Raw genomic sequence first — 26,540 nt, forward strand, 5'->3', positions numbered from 1 at the left:
AGCCACAGAAAGCAGGGCTAGGACTGTAAAAAAAAAAATCTTCAGTAGTTTTATTTGTCCTATAGGATGGCAGTCTTTAAATCTTCTGTTTCTGTGGAAGTGGAAGAGAAATGTGAATGTTTATCAGATTTGCATTACAAATTTGTTATCTGAATTGTGACATAGTGAAGATTTTTGCCCACCCTGGTGTTTGTGAGTTTTCTTTTTATGGAAGAAAGTCCTGCCAGGGCTGCTCTACTTACACTATATAAGCAGAAGCTTAAACAGTTCACTTAAGGCTCATGGTAACTGTTAAATGTTTTAATAATCAGCCTTTTGAGGTTTTTTGACTTAAAAATGAGTCAAGCAGCAAACTTGGGGTTGTGGTTAATCATATGAAAAAGATTGAGACTTTATTGAACAGTACTCAAAGACAAAACAGCTAAAGAGAAGGCAAGTGAAATATCCAAAGGTAGTTCTTAGGCACTGTCAGCATTTCAGTCATCTTGCCTGAATGTAAGGGTAAGGCTTATAAGCAATATCTAAAATTAGAACTTTTAATTATGATGACATACAAAATTAATGACTTAAGACTGGGAGATTTAAAAGTTCAATTAAAATATCTTCTTTGAGGTACGTCTATGTACTTATTCATTGTATTAATTTTGTCCAATAGTAATTATTTAAATCATTGCCACTCTGAAGAGCGCACTTAAAAAAGACTGTACTGGCATGTTCCATGTACGTGAGTTCTGTAATTTGTGTCATAAGTACTCAGCCTAAAAGTAAAAAAATACCTTACCTATTTTCTTTCGCATCATTAATAGTCCCAGAAACTGAATGTAAGTGTTTTTCTGGTAAGTGATTACGTAGTGTTGCTTTTCTCATGTCTCCTCACCAGCTGATAAGTCCTTCTAGACAAGTTTTGCCTTTGGCAGTAACTGTGTTACAAAGCTATTGACTTCCACTGGTTGTGGAGATAGATGACAGTGATGAGGAATTAAGAAGCAGCTCTCTTGATAAATGCAAGAGATGAGAATCCAGTTTACTGTTAATTCTGCATCAAAATCATTAGGAACATGAATTTTAAACACTGAAGCTAGCAGAGCTGATTTGAAGAACATACAGAGAATGCCAAAGGACTTTGTTTTCGTATAGTCCATGCTCAGAGCTTCCTGTAAACTAACTTCTAATAATATTAGTGTTGGACCAAGATGTTGCCAAAAAAGGTCGCAAAGCTAATGTTTTTTGTCATCAATGCTCAGATTGTGGGTCTAACTGTCCACCTGCTCTTCAGTCTGCTGTCCTTATTGACCCAACTGTTTTCTTCTTTTTTTTTTTGTCATAACTCCTTATTACTTTATTATCTGCAGTTATGCTCCTTGATCTGAAACCTTTGCCATCTAACTTTACTTACCGTGGTGTAAATACTAATTTTGGGTTTCTTCAATTTTATTTAAATACAAGGTCTCCTTTGTCTGTGTGTTTAGTTTGTGCTGTTAAAATGATTCATGACACTGTGGGTCACTGTTCAGACATTTAATCTAATGAGACAATGAGATACTGCCATGGGTTACTTTGCCCTCATTTCCTGGCTGGAGGGTGGAGATGGCTGGAGATGCACCTACCCTGAGATTTCAGACGGAGTATTTCTTCTGGTCTTTGCTATGGAAGGCTTATCAGTCACTAAATGTCAGTCTGTTCCTCAGCAGAGCTGTATTCCCTATTTTTGTAGCTATGAAAATATAAACCAAAAAGGTTTAAAGCAAGTTCAGAGTGTCCAAACAGACACGCAAAATGTTCTTTTGGTGAAAGGAGGACAGAATTAGTGAGTTTTCATGTCATTTCCTATAGGAAAGGCAAATGTCATTGTGTTGAGATTCTGGAAAGATTAAGATGTGGCCTTGTCAGGTAGTCTAACATTCTGTTTCAGATTCAAAGTCTCATGAAGTCAGGAGGCTTTCTTCCATTACGTTAGTGGTTTTTGGATCAGGTTATAAATATTTGGTGACTAGGCTATATTTTCTCTAGAGAAAAAGAAAGTCTTCCTTCAAGACTCATTTTAACTAGGAATGGATGGTTAATGCAGATAAAGCTGTTTTACGTCTCTGTGCTAATGCTATATAGTATATTTGCAAATTCACCTTTGAACCCTGGGCTCCTATACTCTGTCATTATTCTGTATGTTAAGATGATCTCTACCCAAAGTGTAAACCACATTCTGCGTTGCTTGGAAATAACAGATGCTGGAATAAATTTTGACAGATAGAGGTCATTGTAGGGCATGCATTATGCATGTTGTTAGCAAAAAATAACATTTTTGAATCTCTGCATGAAACTCTGAGGGTCATTCAATGCCGTTCGTGAATGCGGAGCTGCTGTAAGGAATACAAGTAGTTTATATGTTCTCATCATTTCATATATAATGAGTATTCTAGCTTATTATGTACTATGTTGATTGTAAAATGTAACCTTCTTCTTTGACTCATGAGATTAAATACTGTAATGCATGGTATGGTTTATGAAAGGTTTTATTTTTCTATAATGTAGCCAAATGGGTAACTTTGTAAACCTGACTCTAGCATGCTTTCTGCTTTTCTCATGAGCTGCAATTTTAGATCATCAATTTGTGTTAGATGTGTGACCCACAGCTTGACTATGAAGACTTTTCCAGGAATCTAGGGGTTTTCCTGGTTTTCAAGTGAAGTAAATTTCAGCTGTTTATTGGTGGAATAACTGAATCGGTTTGCTTTTTGAGTTCAAGGTTGGAAACTGTGAGGCTGGTTTTGCATCTTTAAATTAGGAAGTTTCCTGTCAAAATCTTTCAGTCATGTGGAAATCTGACCTCGTGGAAGCCAATGGTATTTTTAACATTAATTATAATAATGCATGGCTAAAATCCTGACCTTGTCCTTTGTGTTGGGATTTTATTATCTGCTTTTAAACATATTCATGAATAATATTTTTGTACCAGATATGCTTCTAGAAGTTTTCCGTGATTGTCACATACTCTTAGTACTGCAGCTATGTACATTGCAACGGCAGGGTCTCTAATGCTTGTCATATTTCATGTTTTAGTCATTAATGCATAATGTTTCTATACTGTTTCTATCACAGATAATCCATAATTACACTTAAAACATTTCAGGTTTCTGTAACATACTGCTTTTTCTTGTCTGCTTTATTATATTACCGCAAGTACTCAGGATTCTTAATGAGTATATTTGTGATGAATCCATGTGCCAATTAAGAATGAAATTTCAAGATAGGGAAAATATGCTAGATGTTGTTTGTCTGAACTTCAGTAGAGCAGGTGGTATACTGCCTCAGAGGAATTGATCTGTTATGAGAGGAGGCTAAAAGAACTTGGCTTGTTTAGCCTAGCAAAATGAAGGTTAAAAGGGGTGTGATTGCTCTCTGTAACTACATTATGAAAATAAATGCAGACAAGGAAAAGAACTATTCAGACTGCTGCCTCTAGATGGGTGTAAGTTGGCCATGAACTAATTTACACTGGAAAGTAGAAGATTCTAAATGCTCAGCGAATAAAGTTCTAAAATGGACAGTAGGAACAAACAAATTAGTTTTAGGATAAGTTTGCTTAACAGCTGAAAGATTTTATGAGCTGTTCCCTGTGGTAATGATGGATGGGACTTGATCCATAACACCCCAGTGTACTTTGTGTAGGTTAGGAGGTGAAGGGCTGAGCAGATTCTGTTCAATTAAATGTATAGCATCTCAATGTTAATCTGCTAAACTGTTTCAGAGCTACTATTATCAAATCTGTAATTATATGGTGAAAAGAAAGTTAAGTATTCTGTTTGGAGCTCTTTGACTCTTTACCTCGATCTATTAACCTTTCTGTACCCCATTTATTTCTTCTGTGCTTAATGGTGATGTAAGGGAAGTTCTGTGAGAAGAACATTTATTCATGGAAAAACAGCTATTCCAGAATAGTATGTGCTTGTTTCTGATTGATTGATTCAAAGATTTCATTTAGTCTTCCGTTTCTGGAAAAACTGATTTTTAAAAAATGTTTAAAATCACATAACAGGGACAGGTGTCTCATGATATTTTCATACGAGTGAAATGCATTAGTTGCACATTCAGTGCTTGTATATCTTTGCTCAATACAGGCTGTCCACATGTCTGGTATTGCTGATATTGAAATGAATATATTCTCTGTGACTCAGACACCTCTGTTGGAGAGTGAATTTACCTTCAGTTGTTGTACTTTGAGGCACAAAGTGCTTTTCAGAATCTGAGTCAAATCTAATGTGTGCTTAAACAATTAGCACCAGAAAATAATTTCCCTTTTTTATACATGCATCTTTTATCAGTGGCCGTGAAGCTAGCACACAGTATCCTTACTAAAGTGGGTGAAAGAAAGGAATACAGTAATTAATGAAATCACAATATTGTTCTGTATTATTGCAATGTATGGAAATCCTAGTCATGTATCCCTGTTATTCCAGATGCTGGTTTATGTAGGTCTGGTGATAGTATGTATACATTGTGCTAGGCAGTATGTGTTCATAGCAAAGACAACGCCGAGCACAAAGAAGTCCTAAGTAGACAAAAGACTTCAATTGGATAAACGTAGGTAGTAAAATTATAGTAGAAGAATAAGATATGTTGGTCACCATAGCAGAGAGCAGCTGTAGCACATCAACACTGTAGTTGTCAGAGTATCTGTAGGCATTATGGCAAGGAAGTTTTAGGAAGGGATCTGAAGCAGGATAATGAACTCTGTTAAGACTAAGACCCTAACCCAAAAGCCTGTTTAAATGAATAGGATTATTTCTAGTGATGTCAAGAGGTGTTAGATCAAATCTCCCAACACTGTATCTGCCAAGGGAATTTTATAATCAAAATTGCTGTAGGATTTTACAGAATGAAGCTTATTGAATTATACACAAGTATTTTAGGCATGATGTGTTTTAACATGATTAATTCTATATTACCTTTTGAATAATTCTGCTAGTTGACACAGCATGATTTCAAAGCATGACAGCCTTCAGTGGAGAAATAAAGCAAAGTCTAGTATTTACCTGAGTGGAATAAAGGCTTACTAATAATTAGGTGCTCATTTTATGCCAGATAACTTGAAGAAATAGTAAAAGTTATGGTGTCATTTGTGTTGAGTAACATAAAAGCTGGTATTTGCTTAATGTTTCATCAGCGCTTTGGATTAGTATTTATTCTTAAATACAGAGAGTAGTAATTATTGAAGGTGATCTCTTTCATGTTTCCTACAATTTAGAGGACATCATGGATATTTGTATTTCTTGCCACCTAAATTACAGTAGTGTCTTGCAACAGAAATAGGTCTTTTGTAGGCCTGCTGATCCTTTGTTGTTACAATTAGTTAATCATGACTCTCCAGCAAGAACTGTATAAATATGGTAGCCCATCTACCTGACTCTGCATGCTTTCACTCTTACTTGTGTTTATTAATATACATTCTTACAAAATCTTGCTTAACCAAAAACTTTCTGCTTAAGATTATAAATGCATATGCCCATTTAGTTGTAGAAATTTTTACATCCCACGTACAGTTAAAAACAGGGAAATTATTATATGAAGATTTATTTAAAGATAGAGGGAGAGTATTAAAAATAGATCTGTTCTGTTAAAAATGGTGCTTTCCTTGCAGTACAAGAGTGGGAAAAAACTGCTTTTCCTAAAAGCTTTTGTCTTTACTATGTTTGTGTTATGGGTGGGTGTATTTCACTTGATTTCAAGTATTCTTATATTCACAGCACACTTTTTTAGTGCAGTACACTAGCTGTCCATAATGCTCTAAGTGTTTTTGTTTTTTTTTTTAAATGCCGTTATAGTTATAAGAACATGGAGTTACAGTACCCAGTTTCCCAGCTGAAATCCGCTGCCCGCCCCCAATTTGATACATGCTTGTGGAAGGCTCTTGAACTGTAGTTATAAACAGTGATTTAGTTCTTTGTACAGACAGAGAGACTAATCTTTGGGGAAAATATTTTGTGTCTCAAGAAGTGGATTGCTCCCTTTAAAAAAAAAATTAAAAAAAAATCACAATCAGCTGTCTAGATGCAGCCAGCATTGATGTGGAAGCACTAGTGTGCAGGTAGAGTTCTTGTCTTGAAAATGAAACATTAAATTGATCCAGGCTTTGCTACATGTATCCAAAAATAGTCAAAACTTGATTTTTTTTTTTTTTTTTTTAAAAAAAAGAAGAAAAAGTCTTATGAGAAGCCTGGGATTGTCATCCTTATTCTCTTGGACATGTTTACGTCAGCAGTAGGCATTTTGGTAATACTGATCTAAAGCTAATGACATTATCCATATTGGTGTCTTTAATACTAGTTCATAACAAATTTGCCTTGAACTACAAAGATAGCCTTAATATTTGAACCTTATGCAGAGCCAGGGGTGCACATGTAGAAGAGCGAGCCTCCATAGACATAAAATCAACTTTACCCCGAGAAGAAGGGAGGACAAAGATGTTTTTTCATAATAGTCCTTTTCTACTAGGTTGTGCATGGTATAGTACCAAGGCAATGCCTTAGTCAGGTACCTAATAAAGACATAGTGTCTCTCTGTTGATTGATTGCTTCTGTGGTCTTCAGATTTTATAAATTGTCATTAACTAAAAATATGTGCTGACTTATGTTTTGTGTCCCCTTTCCCCTCTCCTCATTTGTTCAGGTTTACCAAAAATGCAAGTCATTCGAAACTACAATGGAATACCACAACCAACGACACAAGACGGTCCACCATTGCATATCCAGATTGGGGACACTATTGAACTAATTAGAGGAGATGCGCATAGCTTATTTTGGCAGGTATTGTATCATTTAGCAAATGGCTATACTACATTAGTCCCAGATACTAAATTCTTACTGATACATTGCTCTTGTAACTTTTTTCCTTTTTGAACAACAGAAGAACATCTTTGTGTTTTACACAAAATAAATGACTAATGCAACTACTTTTACTTTTAAAGTGCCAGTAGTTCCTTTATTGTGTAAAGCTTCATTCTTGCAGCCTTAAAGTAGAAGTCCCAGTGAATAAATCTGCAAGAACATGGCATTGGTAGCAATCCTTCTAGTGAAATTATAAGAATTAAGGAGGGCATTAAGCAGCTAAGTTCTGTGAATTTTCAGTCACTGCTTCTCTAACATAGCAGAACTAAAAGCTATATTGGCAAAAGCCAGTTAGATTTATAGGGGAGAGAAATAGCTTTGCAAAACAGAACCATACCTAAACTTCTTCATGACCTCCCAAGTCAGTGAAGGACAGGTGTTTTTATGTACGTGGGAAAAGTATATTCTACTGATGGCAAAATTCAGTATCATGTTGTTCATATCACTCCTATTGTTACTGAAGTTTCTTTTTAAGAACTATAAACAAATTCAGAATGCTGTCTTGCATTCACTTCAAAGATAAATGCATTAAAGCATGTCTTATTTTTCTTGATTGTTTTCTTAATTGTTCATACTAGAATCCTGTGTACTACTGATATTATTGGATAAATGGAAATGGAGCTAAACAGAAGAACTTTCAGGATATTAATAGAACAACAACTGGGAAGCATCTGTCATTGTCTTGAATTGTTGTTCCTGTGCTTGTCTTTGTGATTTTCTTTTTTTCTCTGATGCTATAATAAGTTAACGAATATAATTATAAAAACTGCTTCATCTGTTACATGACTTTTTTTTTTTTTTCCCCTGGCTTTAGTTAGAATTGAATTTTCTCCAGACTCTTCAGGAATGAAACAGTGAACTCTGTTCCTGTGCCACTGCATCATCCTGAACAGTGTTTACTGGGGGAAGTCATAAACAATAGAATTGTTTTATCTATCAAGAAATATGTAAATAGCTGTGTCCCCCCACCACCCCTGCAATTAAAAACCCCAACCCCAATGAACAAACCAACCAACACCCCTTCCCCAAATCCCCCAAACCTGTTATTTAGCAGACCATAGATATTTCACATCACTAAAAATAAATTTTTTCAAAGGTTCGTTGGCATATTTTGGCCTATATAGTTTTATATGTAGGGCTTGGTTCTGCAAGGTCTTGAGTTTGATCCAGAGAAGCACTGAAGCACACTCTTGACTTGGGACTGGCTAGAAGGTAATCATCTGACTAATACAATTAGCACAAGCCAGAATTATTGGCACCTTGTGGGACTGATTCTATTGCCATGTTAATATACACCTGTCAACTCAATCTACTGGAATTTGTCTTAGATGTTATTTGTACCTATCATGCTACAGAATTTAGCTAGATTCTCACTGTGTTTAACTAGCAAAAACTGGAAAGTGTGTGAGGCTTTTTCCCTGGAAGCCTTAGTAATAGATTTGAATCTTGATAAAATTGTCATCTCCATTAGCATAATTCAGGAAATTTTTTTTTCTCACAAGCTGTCTTGTCACAGACTGCTTAATACAGCTTTTCATAAGTCTTGTAATGACATCTGCATTTTAAAATGCCTATTAAGAAAAAAAACCTGCAAAACACAATTTGTATTAAAATCTGTAAGTTTTATTCAAGAGATGTTTTAGAGTAATTTACAGCTGACCCGCAAGAATAATATTGGAATGGATTTTTAAGTCAACCATTGCTCAGTGTAGAAACTCAAGTGCTTGTAATAGGTAAGTATGTGTGGTTTAAGTATAATTTTTTTATTCTTCACAGTACATCAAATAAACACCACAAGTTACTAAGCAATGCTTAAGCTATAGCTTAAGTGCGATCAAATGTGTTTTGATAGTTAAAATTCTGCTAAGTTAATGTTTGAATGATCGTATAGCGATTGTTGCGGTAAGTTCTGTAGTAATTGAAGACCATATACACATGAATCTAGCTGTTAGGTAGTCTGGAAAACAGGAGAACTATGGGTTTTTTTCTTCATGAAACAGCAAATACCTGTCTGAGCGGCAAAGTGAGCAATCACAGCGACAGTAAGATGGCTGGGATAAACATTTCTGAATTCCATGAATTTGCTTTCTGGCTCTTCTCTGGTGTCATCCAAAACCTAAGCTTTCTTCAGAGAGAATGTGTAATATAGTGGGGGTTGATACCATCACAAGTTATTTTAATCTCCTCAGTAAACACCTGGCTGCATATGAAGAGAAGGATGGTCTTATGCTGGTACTCATGCATCAGCTGGTGCATGACTACTTTTCTTTGCTCAGTCAAGATGCAAGACAAGAAGACCTATGCTGCTTACTTAGCCGGTGCTTGGCTAACATCACTTGCAGAATGAAATAAGAAAAGGAGGAGGGACTGTGGGGGGAGAGAGGAGAAAACTTGGTGTTTTAAGTGGAAATTTCAGACCCCTTAACCAGAGCACTACTAGTTGTTTCAGCTGTAGTAGTGCAGCTTTGAAGTAGTCAGATTTTTATTATAGATGTGAATATATCTCTCCTTTTCTGCTTTTGGTTTGAGTAAATTGGTACCTACTTAACCTGAGGGTAGGCTTTCAGGGGTGCTGCAATGCCTACTGTAAGATATAATGTAATTCTAGTTTCACAGGTTTGCATTGCAATTACCCACCATCCTCAGGCAATCATGTTTCTCAGGTATGCCAAAAGAATACAGATATTTCCTGGACTGATTCTTTCCTTTTTCAAAACCAGCTTTTCTTTGATGCAGATTAAACCCATATCAAGTAATAGCTATTACAGATGTACTTTCTAATTCTGGAGTAGTTAGTAGTCCTGCTGTAAACAGCCAAAAGGCATTAAGTATATTGTAAATATACTTATGATATAAAATTGAAACACTGGGGAGGCAGCACTGTAAAAGTGCCTTTTTTTTCCCTTTTAGTTTGAAATTTGATTTGTAATTTTTCGTCTCCTTCCTCTCTTCACCATATTTTGCAGTAAACAAAACAGTGGATGAAGGATGTGATAATTTATAAATTTTAGCTATCCTAAGAGTTCTAGTTCTGTGCATGTCCAATGAATTTAATGGGCATTGCATAGCTAAGTACCAGGCAGCAGTCTGGAAATTTAGAGCAAATGTGTCAAATGGCTTCAGAAAGTCTCCCTCATTAAAACAGGTAGAAGAGTCATGAATCAGCCTCTAGTCTTCCTGAGACTGTCACTGAAAGAAGTGAACTGAAGGGATTCATTGGCCCTTAAATATATGAATATGTATGCACACATACATGTAATATATATTTTAACATATAATAATTTAGAAATACAATGTAATTGTATATACATAATATACATTTTAAAACTAGTTCTGTCCAGTCCTTTGCTTCTGCTTTTATAAAGACCATAAGCCACTGTAGGGTAGTGTTCAATGGAAACACTGACTCATCAGACAATAAGCAATTATCAAGCAGGAAACAGAAAGTAGGAAGAAATGATTAGTAGAAGTGTATGGTGGCACAATAATTATAATGTCTGCATTGTGATAATGATTTACCTAGTATGGACCACAGCTAGTCTCATGATCTTTGCTGCTCTGCTGGGTTTTTAAGCTGTGATTCATATCACTGTGTACTGCTAGCAGTATCTAAGCCAGATAATGTAATGCTGGCTCTACGTCATATTGTCCCATGGTCTGGTCTTTCTGTACATGCTACAGTTTCTTCAGTGGCTGTAATGTGGCTTTGTTTTTTCATTTTTACTTGAGGTCAGAGAACAGCTCAGTTTGGTATAATTCAGTCCAGACTCAAGTATTTAAATGTCTGCAAATCAAAGCTAGCTTGTGTTCTAGATTTTGGGGTATGCAAATACATTTCTGGAAAACAGTAAGAGATAATCCTATAAGTATCCAGACTGTATTTCTGACTTGCAGGAGGAAGCACTATACACATTATGAAACGCTATTGAACATTTGAAATTATGTCCCTTTTTGCACTTCCAGAAGATAACACAGGGGTCTGTCCCTGAGCTCATCAAATTTTGATCCTTGGCTGCTTTCTAGTTGTTGTGGATGTACCTTGTATGATGTGTCATCTTGTTCAGCTGCTTTCACTTTATAGAAATATGTCTTATGAATAGTGGTGTGTGGGCACATACAAAACTAATGTTCAGTTGTGCTCCTTCAAATGCCTTTTCTCATTGATATATTTTATTCAGTGGCTGGTCTTATTGACTGTGATATCACTTGCTATTCAGATAAGATTAGTACTGTAAATAAGTATCACTTAGATGGGAGACTGTGTCAGAGCTCTGCTTGTAAGTTAAGTCTGTACTTCAGAGGGATTCATGTTTTGAGAGTAAATAGAATATATGGATGCAAAGGCTAACCTGTACTCAAGCAGATAGTGGGAAGGAGGTCAAGGAAGCTTTGCTGAACACAGGTTCAGATCTATAAGATTGTCACTTGTTTGCACATAATTCTTTTTTTATATATCATTGCTATCAGCATATTATAGCTTAAATACTGCTTTGCTCTCTCCTCTGCACTTCTCTCTATACTTGGTAAAGGTGACAGTTACTGGGGTTACTATCTGTGTGTGATAAACTGCATAATTATCTCCCTAGGAAAATGATTCACTCATTGTGATACCCTAAAGCACAATAAAAGAGTGTTTTCATTTTTTCATAAACTCTCGTTAGTTCTTGCTTTTACATGCAACTCCACCGTTTGAAATTGCTGAATTCTGTTTTGTGTGGTGGTATTAGGGTACAACTACACATTTAGTGTTACAGAAGCAAAATGAACTAAAACCCCAAAGAAATTCCATGTCTGTTTCTGAAGCATTTTTTTCTCTTTTAATTTTTTAAGTTGCAGGTATGCCATCAAAAATAAAGAAACGTAATTTTCAAGATTACAATGCTTGTAAAGTTCTCATTCTTACTCTCATTGCCAAATGCTGATATTATGTTTACAGTCTGTATATTAAATTTAATGGAGGTTAGGCATTTATGTGCTTTTAAAAGTCTGTTAAGTGAAAACATTTGTTTGCCAAAATACACATTTTGATGCCTTCGTTTTATGTATCTGTGTTTAGAAATTTTAGCTATGTGCTCTGTTCTGCTCTGAAAAATGTGGTCAGCATGGTCACAGCCAAATGTTTACTAGGACTAGAAAGGTGTTTTTATCTTGCTGTTCTGTCTGGCTGAGATATTCCTCAGGAGAGCTTGGTGGTGAATTGTGATCTGCTGAGGCATGACTGCGTGATGAAGAGGTCACTTTTGGCCCTTAGAAGCCCAGAGTAAATTGGTGGTCCTGCAACTTTGGGCCAGCAGTTGTGTTGCATAAAGCGCTCAGTTTAGGCCATGCTGGATACATTTCTGCAGCTGGTCTCCCAGTTGTTTGGGCACATCCACAACATATTGTGACTATAACATAGACAGTTAATCTTTAATTCTATTAGTATTCTTGTGCCCACCTGACTTCCAATGATTTGCATTGCTTATGGAAACCCTTAACTATAGAACTTTGTGTCTGAATTGGCTGATGGATTATTAGCTGGAAGTTCCCACAGGAGTTAGCATGATTTCTCAGGTGCTGCAAGTGCTGCTGCATGGTGGTGGTGTCATTTTGGGGATCTGTAATGTTGCGGTGTGGCAGCTCTCACTAGAGTGATGCCAATTGAGGAGGAAGTAACTTGAAAGGAGGTTATTAGTGTTAATGAAGATACCAAACTCTGGTAGATATTGACAGAACTGGGAATCACAACCCAGGCTCTGAGCCCGCTTCTTGTATCTCAACTCCCAGGTGTATCAGCTATAATTATTACTTAATTGTCCAGAGAAGTTGTGGCTGCCCCCTCCCTGGCTGTGTTTAAGGCCAGGTTGGATGAGGCTTTGAGCAACCTGGTCTGAAGGAAAGGTGTCCCTGCCTGTGGCAGGGGGGTTGGAACTAGATGATCTTTAAGGTCCCTTCCAACTCAAACCATTCTATGATTATATAAATTAAAAAAAACAACAAAAATGACACAACTGTTAAGACTTTATTAGAACAGCACTTAAAGACTCTTTGATATACTCTTATTGTCCTAAATCCCTATGCTTGTATTATTATCTACTATTAATCTCCCTTATGTCTCAAAAATGGAAAATTTTGTTTTTTTTTTTCTAGGGCAGAAATCTAACAACAGGAGAGCTTGGATTCTTCCCAAGTGATGCGGTAAAGCCTAGCCCATGTGTAAGTACAATTCTTTAATTCTGTTTGTCATCTTACAGAAAAACTGCCTAGTTCGTACCATTGGTTTATTAATCTCACCTTACGAAAATCATATTGATTCTAGTTCCTTTGTGTTTTCATGGTATATCAATATTGGTTAAAATATAGCATTCTAATACTTTTGGTTATCGGATGTAAATAGGACACGTCAAGAAAACATGTTTGAGAAGCAGATTTAACTTTTGGGAATATTAATAAATTGAACTGTCTAAAGAGTTTCCAGAGTATAGAACAAACATGTTTTATGTGAAAGTGCACTTTTCTTCCTTCCCCAGCAGTAAGGTGAGAATGCTGTTGTTCTAATCTATTTCCCAGTCACTTTGGGTTAGAGAGAGGGATTACACCATAAGTAGCAAGTTTAAAAATGTGTAAGAGTAAAATTAATATAAAACTTCAAATTCAGACTGCTCCATAAATTTTCTCCTCTCTGTAGGTTTTTACCTGCCTTTATTTCACACAAGGATGTTCTCAATCTAGAAAAGTTCAGGATAACAATAAGAAAAAATATTTTATAATATGTACTCAAGAGTTTTTTATACAGATGTGATGATGCATTATACTGTACGCTTGCTCGTTCATTCTCTGCCCTATACAACACTTTGCATTTGCAAAGGGACATTACTGCATGTCCCTTTGTTGAGATTAATTGATGTAAACCCATAAAACCAGTGATGAATCATATTCCTTACTTTGCTTTAAGACAGCTTTAACTTCTTTTAACTTGATTCACAAGTTCGACTTATTAATAGAATTGCTTTCATTGCTGCAGTCAAGATATGCCACTTAAATGGTTTGTAAGTAGGTGGAATCAGCTGTTAGTGGCTACATTTTGATGTGCCTTTAAGGCTTATATTGTACCTTAGTTTCTAAAACAAATACACATGCGATCCTAAAGAGTATCAATACATCGGTATATCTTGAGACATATTTAGTACCCTATATTTTTAGAATTTTGTTTGAAGAGGGTTGCATAGAATATTTGTAGGTACACGGTATGTTAGATTGGGTGAGAGAACAGATCTGGAATAAAGATGAAAATACTACGTGAACTTAGCTTTCTTCCCTCCACCCCTTGCTTATTGTGGATTTCCTGTGGCATGGTGGCACTGTCATGGATGCAGGCAGTCCTGCTATGTATTGGCGTTAGGTTCTTGGAGCCACCCAGTCAGTCATTGTATAGTATCATTGACAGCAACTGTAGCAACATTTTAGGAACCACCACTCTACTTTAACGCAGAGGAAGCGGGATATCCAAAGTTAGGAAAAACGCTACTGGGGTGTTGCAAAGGTTGCTTTCTAGTGATAAAGCTTTCTGCTAACTTTAAAACATCCTGTTTAGAGGAGTATTGAAAATAATACAGTTTTACAGAATGAATAAATATTATTCATGAAATGTTACCAACTGGTGTCATGATCAGAACAAAAAGATAAATTGATGCTGCACCACTGTTAACTTGGAAGGATGAAATATAAAAATCCTATTATGATAAATGATGCAGTTAAAGATACTGAAACATCAATCAGCTTTTAAACATGCTGTAACTTTTGCTGTTATTGTTAACTCTGTCTTTACAACCAGCTGATATAAAATTGCCCAGAAACAGCATAAAATACATACATCAAAAGACTTTAGGAGTGAATATTTAATGAAAAACTGCTGAGCTGCAGAATATGTATATTCCAGACTTTTCACAGATGTACCTATAAACAATTTTTTCCTCTTTGCAATAAGTAGTATGTGTCAGCAGACATTTTTTGTACCATATGAGTAATATCTGGTTCTTCCTAGCTTTCCTTCAGTTTTCTCATTTCTGTAGAGGCATGGGATATTTACCACAGTATGAGCCAAGAGCTTCTGGAATACCATTTGATTTTACTCTGTTTCATGACAGTGAACAACACTTGTTATATATAGATCTGTCCATTCAAAATTAATGAAAAGGACTACTCATTTATTGTTTAACTGCTCTGGAGGATGGACCTAAACTACCTTTGAATTTTTGTATCCTTTCCAACATAGTAGGACTACTTGAAAAATTAAGAATATTTATTTTTTTTTAAACTACTCTTTCTTCTTGTGATAGAAAGCATGTTATTTAATTAGTCCTATGGGGGATAATACAAATCATTAAAGGTGCAATTCTTCTGTAGATGAGCTGTATTATTGAAATATCTTGCAGCATGTAAAGACTCTGTAAGTGCCTAGTTGGCCTTGAAATGTCTCATTTGGTCATTTCACTAAAATGTTTCTCAGGAATTCTTTGTCAGCATATTCATAATTTGTTAAATTTTTTCCAAGTCTAACCATTAGAAGCAGAGGTGCCTGAGTAACACCATCAGTAGCTGTAGGGATATGAAGTGCCGCTGCTGCTTCCAGTGGTAGTACTTGGCTCTGTTAGGCCCCCTACACTTCAAAGGGGTTTGCATACCACCAGCGCTACAAATGCTGCTACTGTTTTAAAGTCCTTTGTCTACACTATTTGGGAGTAATGCATGCTTCCTTTTTCTCTCTCAAGAGCTAGAGTAATGACTTGTAACACCTGGTTAGATTTACTGTTGTGCAAGCTGAATGTGGACCCTGTTTTTATCACAGAGCACTTTGTGTTCCACACTAGTGTCTGCTTTGTTATTTAGAAAAAAATGAGAGTTTTGGGCTGCCCTGTAAAATTCAGAATTTTATAATAAAAATCTTGGGTTGAGAGGCATTTGAATAAGTGGTTATATATTTAGTTTGAGTGACCATTATGTCAAGGGCAGTAAGCAGAGCTTTGTGAACTCTCCAAATTTTGGTTCATGGAAATGAATCTTAACAGTGCAGGGATGGAAGTTACATCTTAAGTAAATTTAAAGTTAGCCAAAGCCCTATCCTATCACAGAAACCTGAGCAGTTTTGTTTACTTTTGTGGAGAAGGAGAACTTAGGAGAGATGCAAATTTAATTCCTAATCGAAGTTTTTTGAAAACTTTCTCAATAAAAAATGTTATGAAGTTAACTAAGAATATATTTAGCCAGTGTTTTAAGTGGAGCGTTTGGAGTAAGTGCATTATTTAACTCTAGTGTTGAGGCTTCTTAGCATGAAGATGAGAGCCTTAAAATTGTGAAATTGTAACAATTCTTACTTGTTCCAATGATTTAGTAATTTTGTATTCCAGTAACTGCTTTTTTTGAGGAGGTTGCAAGATAATATGTTTCCAGCACAAGTGGTTGTAAATATCATATTCCTCTGTACAGTCCCTCAGCTCAGACTGTCTGCTGTCATCTAGTTGGCAATATCCTGTTTCAATAATTGCTTCATAACTTCTTTCTGCTTTTTTTTCTGTTCAAAAGCTGCCTGTTACAACCTCAGCAATACTGCTAGAATATACCATAGCATTTTGGACAGGTTAACACAAAAATTTTGCATTATTTGACTCGTGCAAATTTGACTGCAGAATACTGTGATTGAACATGCAGGGAGGTGGGGGTTTTGTGTGTGGTGGTTTTTTTTTTGTTTGTTTGTTTTCCCCTGGTTTGTGGGTTTTTTTTTTTTTTTTTTGTCCCATCACTGGAGTCTATTTTCAAGGTCAGGTCTAGAGACTTGCTAGAGATCTCGACTGATACCTGATGTCAAGTTAGTGGGAGTTGTAATTGATTTCAATTTCAATTAATTCACATTTGTAGGCCTGTATAATATCATCTTCTGGAGTTAATCTGTGTTTGGAAGTCTCTGTTGAAGTCTTCCATATATCATTAAATAAAAAAATGTGGAGAAGAATACTACTGTAATTTTTCCCCTATTAGATTCCAGAAAATAATAAAACATTCTTTGGTTAAAAAAAAGAAATCATTTGCTTATCTAAGAATATATGACATTAGGTTCCAAGTCTGCAAAATGTATGCTAAGCTTCCACTAAAATAAATTCCTCAGCACTTTGCAAGTTTCACATGTTGTTTTGGAAAAGTAGGGTAATACTGAAGTATCGTACACCAATGGGAGATGGTCAAGGTGAAATGCTGATTTTCATGGGAATTGCTATACTGTGCATCTTGTGCATGTATAGAAACATTATCTGTGCATATGTTTATGTATATATAACATCCATTTTGCAAACTGATTTTAGTTTGCTTAATTTTTTTAAATTGAATTTGAGAATCAAATTCCATGCTTATTAAAATCCAATACAAAAGTTAACCAAGTCAAATACAAAAGTATGAATGATATCATACAATACAATCTGTGGATTATCCTCAACTCTCTCCGAACATTATGTACTATATTTCCTAGTAGACAGTCTTTCTAAGGCCACACAATCCTGACAACATGAAGTGAATTTTATACATGTTACTGTAAATTTGTTGCACATTCTAATGATACTTTTCAGCAATATGTAGCATTGGGCTATTTTATGTATGAAATTTGAATGTAGGCACTGTCAGAAAAACTGCTAGTAGTTCTATTAATTATAAATCTGTCACAGCAGCAAAGAGTTAAAATATTCTGTACTACTTTCAGAATGGTGTGGAATATTTGTCCTTTATTATAACTTCCTTCAAAAGAAAATAGACTTGCAGACTAATTAGATCATCTGTTCCTTTTAACTTGTTTCATCTGGATATTGACAATTAGATCAATGCTATCTGATTTGTGTTGATTAGAAAGAAATCTTGATTGTCGTTCTCCTGTGTCTTTTCGTGTCCTAGGTTCCTAAACCAGTAGACTACTCTTCACAACTGTGGTGAGTCCGTGTCTAAACTTACAAGAATCTCTTTGAAAGAAGCAGTCATAGAAAGACAACAGTGTTTATTACAATTTAATTTATATTGGTTTAACCTTTCTAGGCTTGTGAAGGAAGGCATTGTGTAACGGTTTGGGAAAGCAACACCATGCATTGCCTAAAAGCACTCCTGATGTAATAAAGTGCTTAATGATTTTGACATTTTGTTTACAAGTCTGTAGCTGTGCAGCCTTAGTCCCAGAGATCTGAAATAGAATAATAAGAGATGAGTATAATATGAAGCGTGCAAGTACATCCTACATGTTAAGTGAATAAAGAGAAGGAATAATGGTAAATACATCTTGTCTCATGAATAATTCTGCATTTCCTTTAAAAAAAAAAAAAAAGAAAAAAAGACTGTAGAGAGAGAAAAGGGCAGCGTATCAAAACTACAACCACTGCTGGTCTGAGGCTTGTGTAGTGTGTGAACTCTTTACCAGAATTCAGCTTGCTTCTCAAAAATAGATGGTGATTCTGAGAGAACAGAATAAGCATCACTTGTGTTCTTTCACTGGTTTTATGCTGTGTCATTTAGATGTGAGTTCTGATTTCCTCTATTTTGCCAAAAGTGAAATCGGAATCAGATCTAAACAAATACTGATTTTCATAAGAAGCCAAATAGAATGTTTAATATTTAAAATTGCTATTTTAAGTTAAATTCTAACATTTGCTCTGTTTATAATTTTATTAGAAGAAAGCATATTATTTGGATCAGTCTTTATTGTCTAAGGATTTGCAATACTTAACTGAAAAATTACTTTAGGCTGAAACTTGCTGTTAAAAGTCATGTATTTTGTGATAAACTCAAAATGTATGTTCCCTGGTGTGTTTCATAAAATCACTGTTTTTTATTTAAAGCTCCCTTCTAATTGATAGTGATGTATTAGTATGAAATTTTACATAGTAGTGGTCTGTGATGTTGACTGCCTTTAGATGACTTTCTAAAATGGTAGCATAAGCATCATTTCCCTGGAAGCTAGGTTGCTTTCCTCAATTAACAGTTTAACCTCTAGTTTTGCAAATAAATGTCTGCTGACAGCCTCTCATGAAGTCCCACCCCAACCAGCAAGGCAGAGCAAGGGCACAAATCTGCTTATACAGTCAGGCTGCAGAATTGGTGACTTATTTGTCTTAGCTTTCAACTCTTAGCATCAGCTCTTTTGAATTTAGACATATTAGACTGATTTTTTTTTTTTTTTTTGCTCGTGGATGTTTAGTCTACCTATTACACTTCAGCCTGTAGAGAGGTTATAAATAATTAGGAAACCAAATAAAATAGTGTGCTTGTATAAATAGCAAAATTTTGTATAGGTCTTTTTTTTTGATCTAATATACTGCTAGTGGCTGATTCTACACTCTGTTAAGATAAATCTTAACACTAGAACTCAGGGAGGTTCAAAGGTTCTGGACCACTGTTTAATTGTTTCACTTATAACACATGATTCAGAAAAACATTTGGTTTTATGAGCTATTCAAGCCAGTAATCTTTCAGCTAATGCTCAGGCTCGAGTACTTTCTACATGAATAATTTTCCCCCTGCAGTGCAGAATTTTTTCATGCTTCATTCAAAGATCTGGAAGTGCTATTCAGTTGCAACTGGTGTGTTTTTTAGGTCCCCATCACATACAGAATATTGGGGCTCTGTACAACATATTTGATAGACCTTTCTTTGTAGCTTTGAAAACTTCATAGGCAATTTTTATTGTTCTCTGTTACAGGTTTGCAGGAGCAATGGAAAGACTGCAAGCAGAGAGTGAACTTATTAACAGAGTAAATAGCACTTACCTGGTGCGGCACAGGACCAAAGAGTCAGGAGAATATGCCATTAGTATTAAGTAAGTGGAATAAGATCTCCTACAGAAAGTTTTCCTACTCCCGTTTATGTCTAGATAATATTTGAAATAAATAAGAAAAGTAAAAACCTGTTTCAATTTATATAATCGTACACAGCCTTTAAGAGCCTCAGTATAGGAAAACTGAAGTTGCTGACAAAAATACCCAGGATTTATAGTAGAAAGGTAGCAATGGTTTTATAATGCTGCTGTAGGAAACAGGTCTACAAAAATGATGGTCCAGTATATTGGGTAAGAGTAAGCGTTTGGAGTGTAATGTGAACTGGTTCTCTGAAGTGAATAAGAATTTTCAGTGACTTCAGTGAGAACTTGTTGAAGCCCTTTGCATCTCAGACATTTCAGTAAACTGGGGTTCATAAATTCTGTGGATGCAAATTATTGTGAGGGTCTTGTTTGCTTTCACCTTGTTTATCAACATGAATATAAAAGTAAGAAAGTGGGAATTCCCCCTTAGAATAAGCAGTTAGTTGTGACTTTTTTTCTGAATACAGATTACCTCTTCAGCTGTACTTTAATAAATATATTTGGTTAATTAGATGTCAACTTTGTTTTGGCACAGATATACATTTTGTATTAAGAATTTATTTGTGTGGTGTTATTGGGGCATGCCCTCAGGTAATTATTGATTGCATCTGATTAAAAACACATTTATATTCATAAGTTATTCATTGCCCACAGGTACAATAATGAAGTGAAACACATCAAGATTTTAACAAGAGATGGCTTTTTCCACATTGCAGAAAACAGAAAATTTAAAAATTTAATGGTAAGCATTGATTATGTTTTTAACAATGTGCAATTTTCTATGTAGCTGTTGCTGTTAGTGAGAGCTACTTTGGTTTGTGAAATTACAGAAGGCTGTGAGAGTGAGAGATTTGAGTTGTGTCCATACCTGCTAATAGGATAATTTTTTATATTTTTGGTTTATGCTCTAAGTGATGGTAGTATGTGCTTTAAAACTACATATTTATATTTAAGACTGGACTGTGTCGCTTGCAGTGATGTGGAAGAGAGAAGGGATTTGAATCCTGTGCATTAGCCCACAGTGGAGTTAGACTGAATCTTGAAAGGAGAATTCAGTGCCTTTGGAAATCTTTCTCTATATAGTAATGATCTCTAAAAGTAGCTAGGTAAAGGTTGTGTCACAGAGCCCAGAAAAACTCAGGAGAGGCTGGTCTTCCTGGTCCTGGTGCACCAGGCAAAGAAGTGCAGCTAGAGCATCATAGAATTGTTTTGGTTGGAAGGGACCTTTAAGATCATCAAGTCCTACCGTTAACCTAACACTGCCAAGTCCACCACTAAACCATGTCCCTAAGCACCACATCTACATGTCTTTTAAATACCTTCAGGGATGGTGATTCCACCACTTCCCTGGGCAGCCTGTTCCAATGTTTGTCACCCCTTTCAGTGAAGAGATTTTTCCTGATATCCAATCTAAACCTCCCCTGGCACAACTTGAGGCCATTTGCTCTTGTCCTATCACTTGTTACCTGAGAGAAGAGACCAACACCCACCTCGCTACAACCTCCTTTCGGGTAGTTGTAGAGATCTATAAGGTCTCCCTTCAGCCTCCTTTTCTCCAGACTAAACAGCCCCAGCTCCCTGAGCCGCTCCACATAAGACTCGTGCTCTAGACCCTTCACTAGCTTCGTTGCCCTTCTTTGGACTTGCTCCAGCACCTCAATGTCTTTCCTGCAGTGAGGGACCTAAAACTGAACACAGAATTCGAGGTGTGGCCTCACCAGTGCCGAGTATAGAGGGACGATCACTTCCCTAGTCCTGCTGGTCACGCTATTTCTAATACAAGCCAGGGTGCTGTTGTCAAAACTGCTAATAGCTCAGAAATCCTTGTTGGAATAACAGTAATCTGGAGTCAATATTGACTAGTCTAAATTAAAGCAATTGTGTGGCTACTTCAAACTCATACTCTGTGCCAGCAAACCACTCACTAGCAAACTGTAGTAGTAACACACAAAACATAGGCTCTGTCATTAACTTTCACTCCAACTATAGGCATAGTTCATTTCCAGAAATAAGAATTTGGTGTTATAGCTGCCCAGATCAGTGAGTTTTCAATGTTATGTTGGAGTCATCTTGTACTGGGAAGAAATTCCTTTTTTTGAACTTTAATTTGAAAGAATTTCTTGAGAGCTCATTTTGCTCAGACAGACTCATAAATACACAGTGTCTGAATAAATTACCTTAGTGCATTTGTAAGATTTTACTGCTTAGGCATTTTCTGATGCATTGTTAAAGGAAGCTCGTTCAATGTTATATTTAGTGCAATCAATTGGATTAAAACTTATGCTGCAGCTTTCCTGCATACATATCCAAGTACTTTAAAACGATAAATAAAAATGAAGGACAGTGCAAAACAGCAGTAGGGAGAGAAGCCTTAAAAACAGGGAACCTCAGAAATTATTTTAATTTAACCACTGATACTCTGTAAAGCAAGAGCATCTTACAAGTGGTAAAAAAATCAAGCAGAAATGGGTGCTTTGCCTGACTCTATTTGAAATAAGTGCTCATTAGAATCAGAAGAACATAAATTTCCTGATGAAGAATGCACCAAGCTGTTTCCACACTCTAATGTCTTCATTTGACACTTAAAAACCAGTGAAGTGTCTAGTGTTAGGGCTGGGAACACTGAGATCTTATTATTGGTAGCAACAGAAATCGTGGTGTTCCTCAAATGCATGAAGGAAGTGGCTGCTTAGTCTACACACACTACAAATGATTCACTGGAAACTGATGAGAGCATATGAGCGTTCTTAGGATCTTGACAAAGCGTGTGAGCTGAGTCGCATGCTACCAGATATCTTCTTATGGCAGTGATGCAGTTTAAGGCACTGATGCAGGTTTCAAAATAGAGCTGAATGATCAGAGATATAAGTACAGGACACAAACTTGGATAAAAAAGAAAAAAAAAAAGAATAGGCATTGCATCAAAGAATTGAGAGGACAAAAAAGTTTGCTAGTGTAAAGACCTCATCGCTGCCAATTTAGCTTTGCTAACATGCAGGTAGGAAAAAGTAATTTCATAACTCAGTTTTAGGGTATTATGAAGTCTGCCCTTGAGAGTTAAATAGACAAGTGATAGTGTAAGTAGTGTTTAAATATGCTGTGGAACAACTGCTTTGTTCTGGGTAGATGCAAGCAAAAAAAGTAACAGTGACTGGAAGGAGAGAGGAACAAAAGTAGTCTGAGTAGAACTGGGAGCAGAAGACAAACAAAGCCAGCAGCCATGGAAACCTAAAGTAGTGATCTGCAGTGACAGTGTTCTGTACTACTTTAGAGGTAACGAAAGTAGACAGCTCATGTACATAGTTTTCATAGTGCATTTGAAAAACTTTAAAAAGAGTAACTAAAATGTGCTGAGTGTGTAAAGCAGGCCAAGGTGCAGTGAAAGGTCAGCTCTGCTGCTGATGTGACCCATGGTTAATGTGACAGACTCCTGAGCAGCCCCATCCATGCTAGCAGGGACCACTTACCTTTCTTACCTGTTTGTAAGCTTGCTACTGTGATTTGTGCAATTAATGTTTTAGAGGCCAGTTGTTTGTCAACTGGTTGCATGGAAGAATGGTATTAAAAACTAAGCTTTTAAAAGCAACTGAATCTTTGTGACCCAAAGTAAATTTTCTCTTAGTTTGGACCCATTTTACTTATTTTGCCAACAAATAAAACCTGTCCAGTTGAAATTCTTACTATCTTTACCAAACAGCATAATTCTTACAGACTTACGTGGTGCAAAAAGGTAACAAAAGTTTCATAGGAATTATTTTTCCATTTATCCAGAAATCCTACTTTGAATGCTGCTTACTTACAAATCACCCTCTCTGTTGCCTTGGTAATTTGAATGTCTGGGTACTTGGTGATGATATGTGACAGAAAATTTGGTTGCTGACGTTGTAGCTTGTGTGCTGTGCTGATATCGGACAACAAAGCCCAAAGAGTTCTTAGTCTCCTGGCCCTTCTGCTTACTTGGAGTGCTTGGCAGGTCTGTGATAATGAACTGTTAAAAGCAGGTGTAGATTTTACTTAGCTTTGGACTCTGCCGTAGCAGCAGTTTCAGAGACATGCAACAGCTCGCAGCGTGGGGAGTGAAGTGCTCCAGAGTTCAGTTCAGAATATAATCTTCAGACTGTTATCAAGAACTTATGGTTTATGCACTAAACCTTGGACTAAATAATTTGAGGGTCATTTTGTTTGGCTGGAATTGATATATCACTGAACTGATGTAGGCTGTTGTAGGCTAATAATTTTGTTAAATTTTTTTTTTTAACTAGAAGGAAATGATTGAACACAGTACTATTTCCTTATTTTGACCTAAGCTTGGCTTGGTCAACTTTGATTTTGGAAATCTAAATGTAAGTAAGTAGAATGGAATGACTGAGTTACTGGTAGGAGTGAAGGGTTTACAGTAAATACATTGCTTTGTGCTTACATTTCTGAAGAGTGAAATCCCACAGTTGAAGTATCATTAATCAAATGAAATATGTTTGCTTTGAATTGTCTGGTCACTTTTAACTTATTCTAGGCTCTGTGTGCAAACTGTGTGATATTGATGTTATTAGGGCTAATTTAAATATAAGAGACAATGGCAGAAGTTGAAGGTCGCAAAGGAGTGACGTGAGCTGTCAGTGTTTTGATGGGTGTTGCCTTTTTTAGAATAGAAACTAAAGTAGCTTATCTCCTTGGTTACATAAACTTCGAGCCAGTTTTTTTAATATTTTCATATATGTGTGTGTGCGTATATATAAAATTTGTCCCAGTATGTGTGTGCATATGTATGTTTATATGCACGCATATGGACACACAGAGACAAATTTTTGGATTGGGCCCAAGGAGAGTGTGAAATACTGGATTTTTCAGTCAGTGTGCACTATCTGAATGGCTCCGTGCCCCGCCCCCCGCCACCAAACCAAACCAAAAAACCCCACAAATTCTCATGGCAGAGCCTTGAAAGTTTTACATGGTCTGTGTATCTGCTCATTAAGTTGCTGTTGACTTATGTGCAAGCCTCATGCTTTATTTTGGATTGGTGTACTTACAAATGCATGTGTGGATAAACATCATCACTTATCATTGAAAAAGAAGTTTCAGAAAACAAAGACACTAACTGTTGTATACCTAACAAGCAGCTGATCTTGCCTTCTGCCTGGCTTCAGAAAAACAAATACATGCTCAGCCTGACTCAAAGGAGCAATAGGTGTTGACTCTGACAATAAGGTTTTACTCAAAAAAAAAAAAAACAAAACAACTCAACAAAAACCAGTTAAGTGGCAGTGTAAATGCACTCAATATTTACAATATTTGATTTTTAAAAAATAAACATGTACTGTAGGATATTGTATTATAAAATGAGGTTACTTGTATGATAAAGCTGTCATTGACTGTATATCAGGAAGTTGAAAAGGATGTGGTTTCAATTTCCAATGACAGAGTATTTTTCCTTTCTGAAAGGAACTCGTAGAATACTATAAGCACCACTCTCTCAAAGAAGGCTTTCGAAGTTTGGATACTACTCTTCAATTTCCGTACAAAGAATCTGAAAACTCAGTGGGACAAAGGAGTAACAGAACAGGTGGCAACTGTGAGTATTACAAATTTTTGTATATTATTTTCTGTCATATAAATATTCAAAGGACAAGGTACTTCGAACATCTTCATTTTCCATTTTTGACATATAACCAATTACTATGGTAATGCTTTTAGCTAGGATTTTTAAATCTAAGCAGATTCATATCTGTCAGAAGGTTTATAAACATGTCTAGCAAGTTTATCTTGCTGCCAAACCTAAAATCTCCCTGATATTCAAAAATCTATTAGGCATGCTGGTGAGAGATTAAACTCCATCCTGCCTGGTTTTTTTTCAGATATTTGCATACATGCAGCCACAAGTGTTAATAATATGTGTGACATTTTCTAATCCTTAAAAAGGGATTTAAATAAACCAGTCTTGTAGTGTAGCTATATGAAGTAGCATCTCAGTAATACCACATAAATTTCTTTTAAAAACCATTAGATTTACTGTATCATAATTATTTTTATGCATGCCTTTTAACTGTAGATGTTTATTACAGGCCTCTAAGCTTCTGAAGGTTAATGAACTACTGTACAATGTAAATAGTTGAAAAATTTTGAAGTTTAGAAATAAACTGAGAAGATTTACAATGCATGTGGTATCCTTTATTTAACCTATTGCAACTTAAGTGGAAGTTAGCATGATTTTTTAGGACACGTACAAGTTGAATGTTAATGATAAAAACTACCACATGGCTGGCCTCTGGAAAGCATATAATGTTTCTGTCAAAGAGCAGATATTAGATTTGCAGTTCTGCAGGCAATGGCGGTATCTTTGTACTGCAACAGATAATAAGAGGAAAATAAAAATTAATGGGGATTTTAACAATATGAAGACTGCCGTGAAAGACCATAGAGTCCAGTCTAGTCTTTGTGATGATGGAGCTGGCTGTGTTGCTTTCATTTGCTGTGTTTGTGAGCTTTTGTTTACTTGCTTGCCTCTGTTCCATAACATTTCTATAACTTTGGAGACTTTCTTCCTCTCCTAATTAAAGTGAAGATAATTTAGGACAGGTGATTGTAAGAACCAGTGTGTCTCTGTGCATTTCATTTACTCTGTCTCTGTCTCCCAATTATTCTTTCTATTTTTGCTTTCTTTCATGGCTTCCCAGGACTTCTGTCAGTTGTCTCCCTGCTATGCTGTATCTCAGTACAGCTCTGTTCTTGGTGGATTTCTGTCCCGTCCTTTCTTCTCCCTTTAGCTTGCGATCTCCCTTTGCTTCTCTCTTCCTCTT

The 26,540-nt window shown here is 36.0% G+C and overlaps 1 protein-coding gene across 1 annotated transcript in view; it reads left to right on the forward strand.

Moving 5' to 3' along the window:
• Nucleotides 1-26,540, forward strand: part of VAV3 (vav guanine nucleotide exchange factor 3) — a 170,336-nt gene that overhangs the window by 131,324 nt on the left and 12,472 nt on the right. The window contains exons 20-25 of the mRNA XM_068406000.1: nucleotides 6,664-6,800; nucleotides 13,011-13,076; nucleotides 17,796-17,830; nucleotides 19,588-19,704; nucleotides 20,401-20,488; nucleotides 25,186-25,315. Of these exons, the coding sequence (XP_068262101.1) occupies nucleotides 6,664-6,800; nucleotides 13,011-13,076; nucleotides 17,796-17,830; nucleotides 19,588-19,704; nucleotides 20,401-20,488; nucleotides 25,186-25,315 (573 nt within the window). The remainder of the gene's footprint in view (nucleotides 1-6,663; nucleotides 6,801-13,010; nucleotides 13,077-17,795; nucleotides 17,831-19,587; nucleotides 19,705-20,400; nucleotides 20,489-25,185; nucleotides 25,316-26,540) is intronic.

Source organism: Nyctibius grandis, chromosome 8 (genome assembly GCF_013368605.1).
Source record: "Nyctibius grandis isolate bNycGra1 chromosome 8, bNycGra1.pri, whole genome shotgun sequence".
Taxonomy (NCBI): Eukaryota; Metazoa; Chordata; class Aves; order Nyctibiiformes; family Nyctibiidae; genus Nyctibius; species Nyctibius grandis.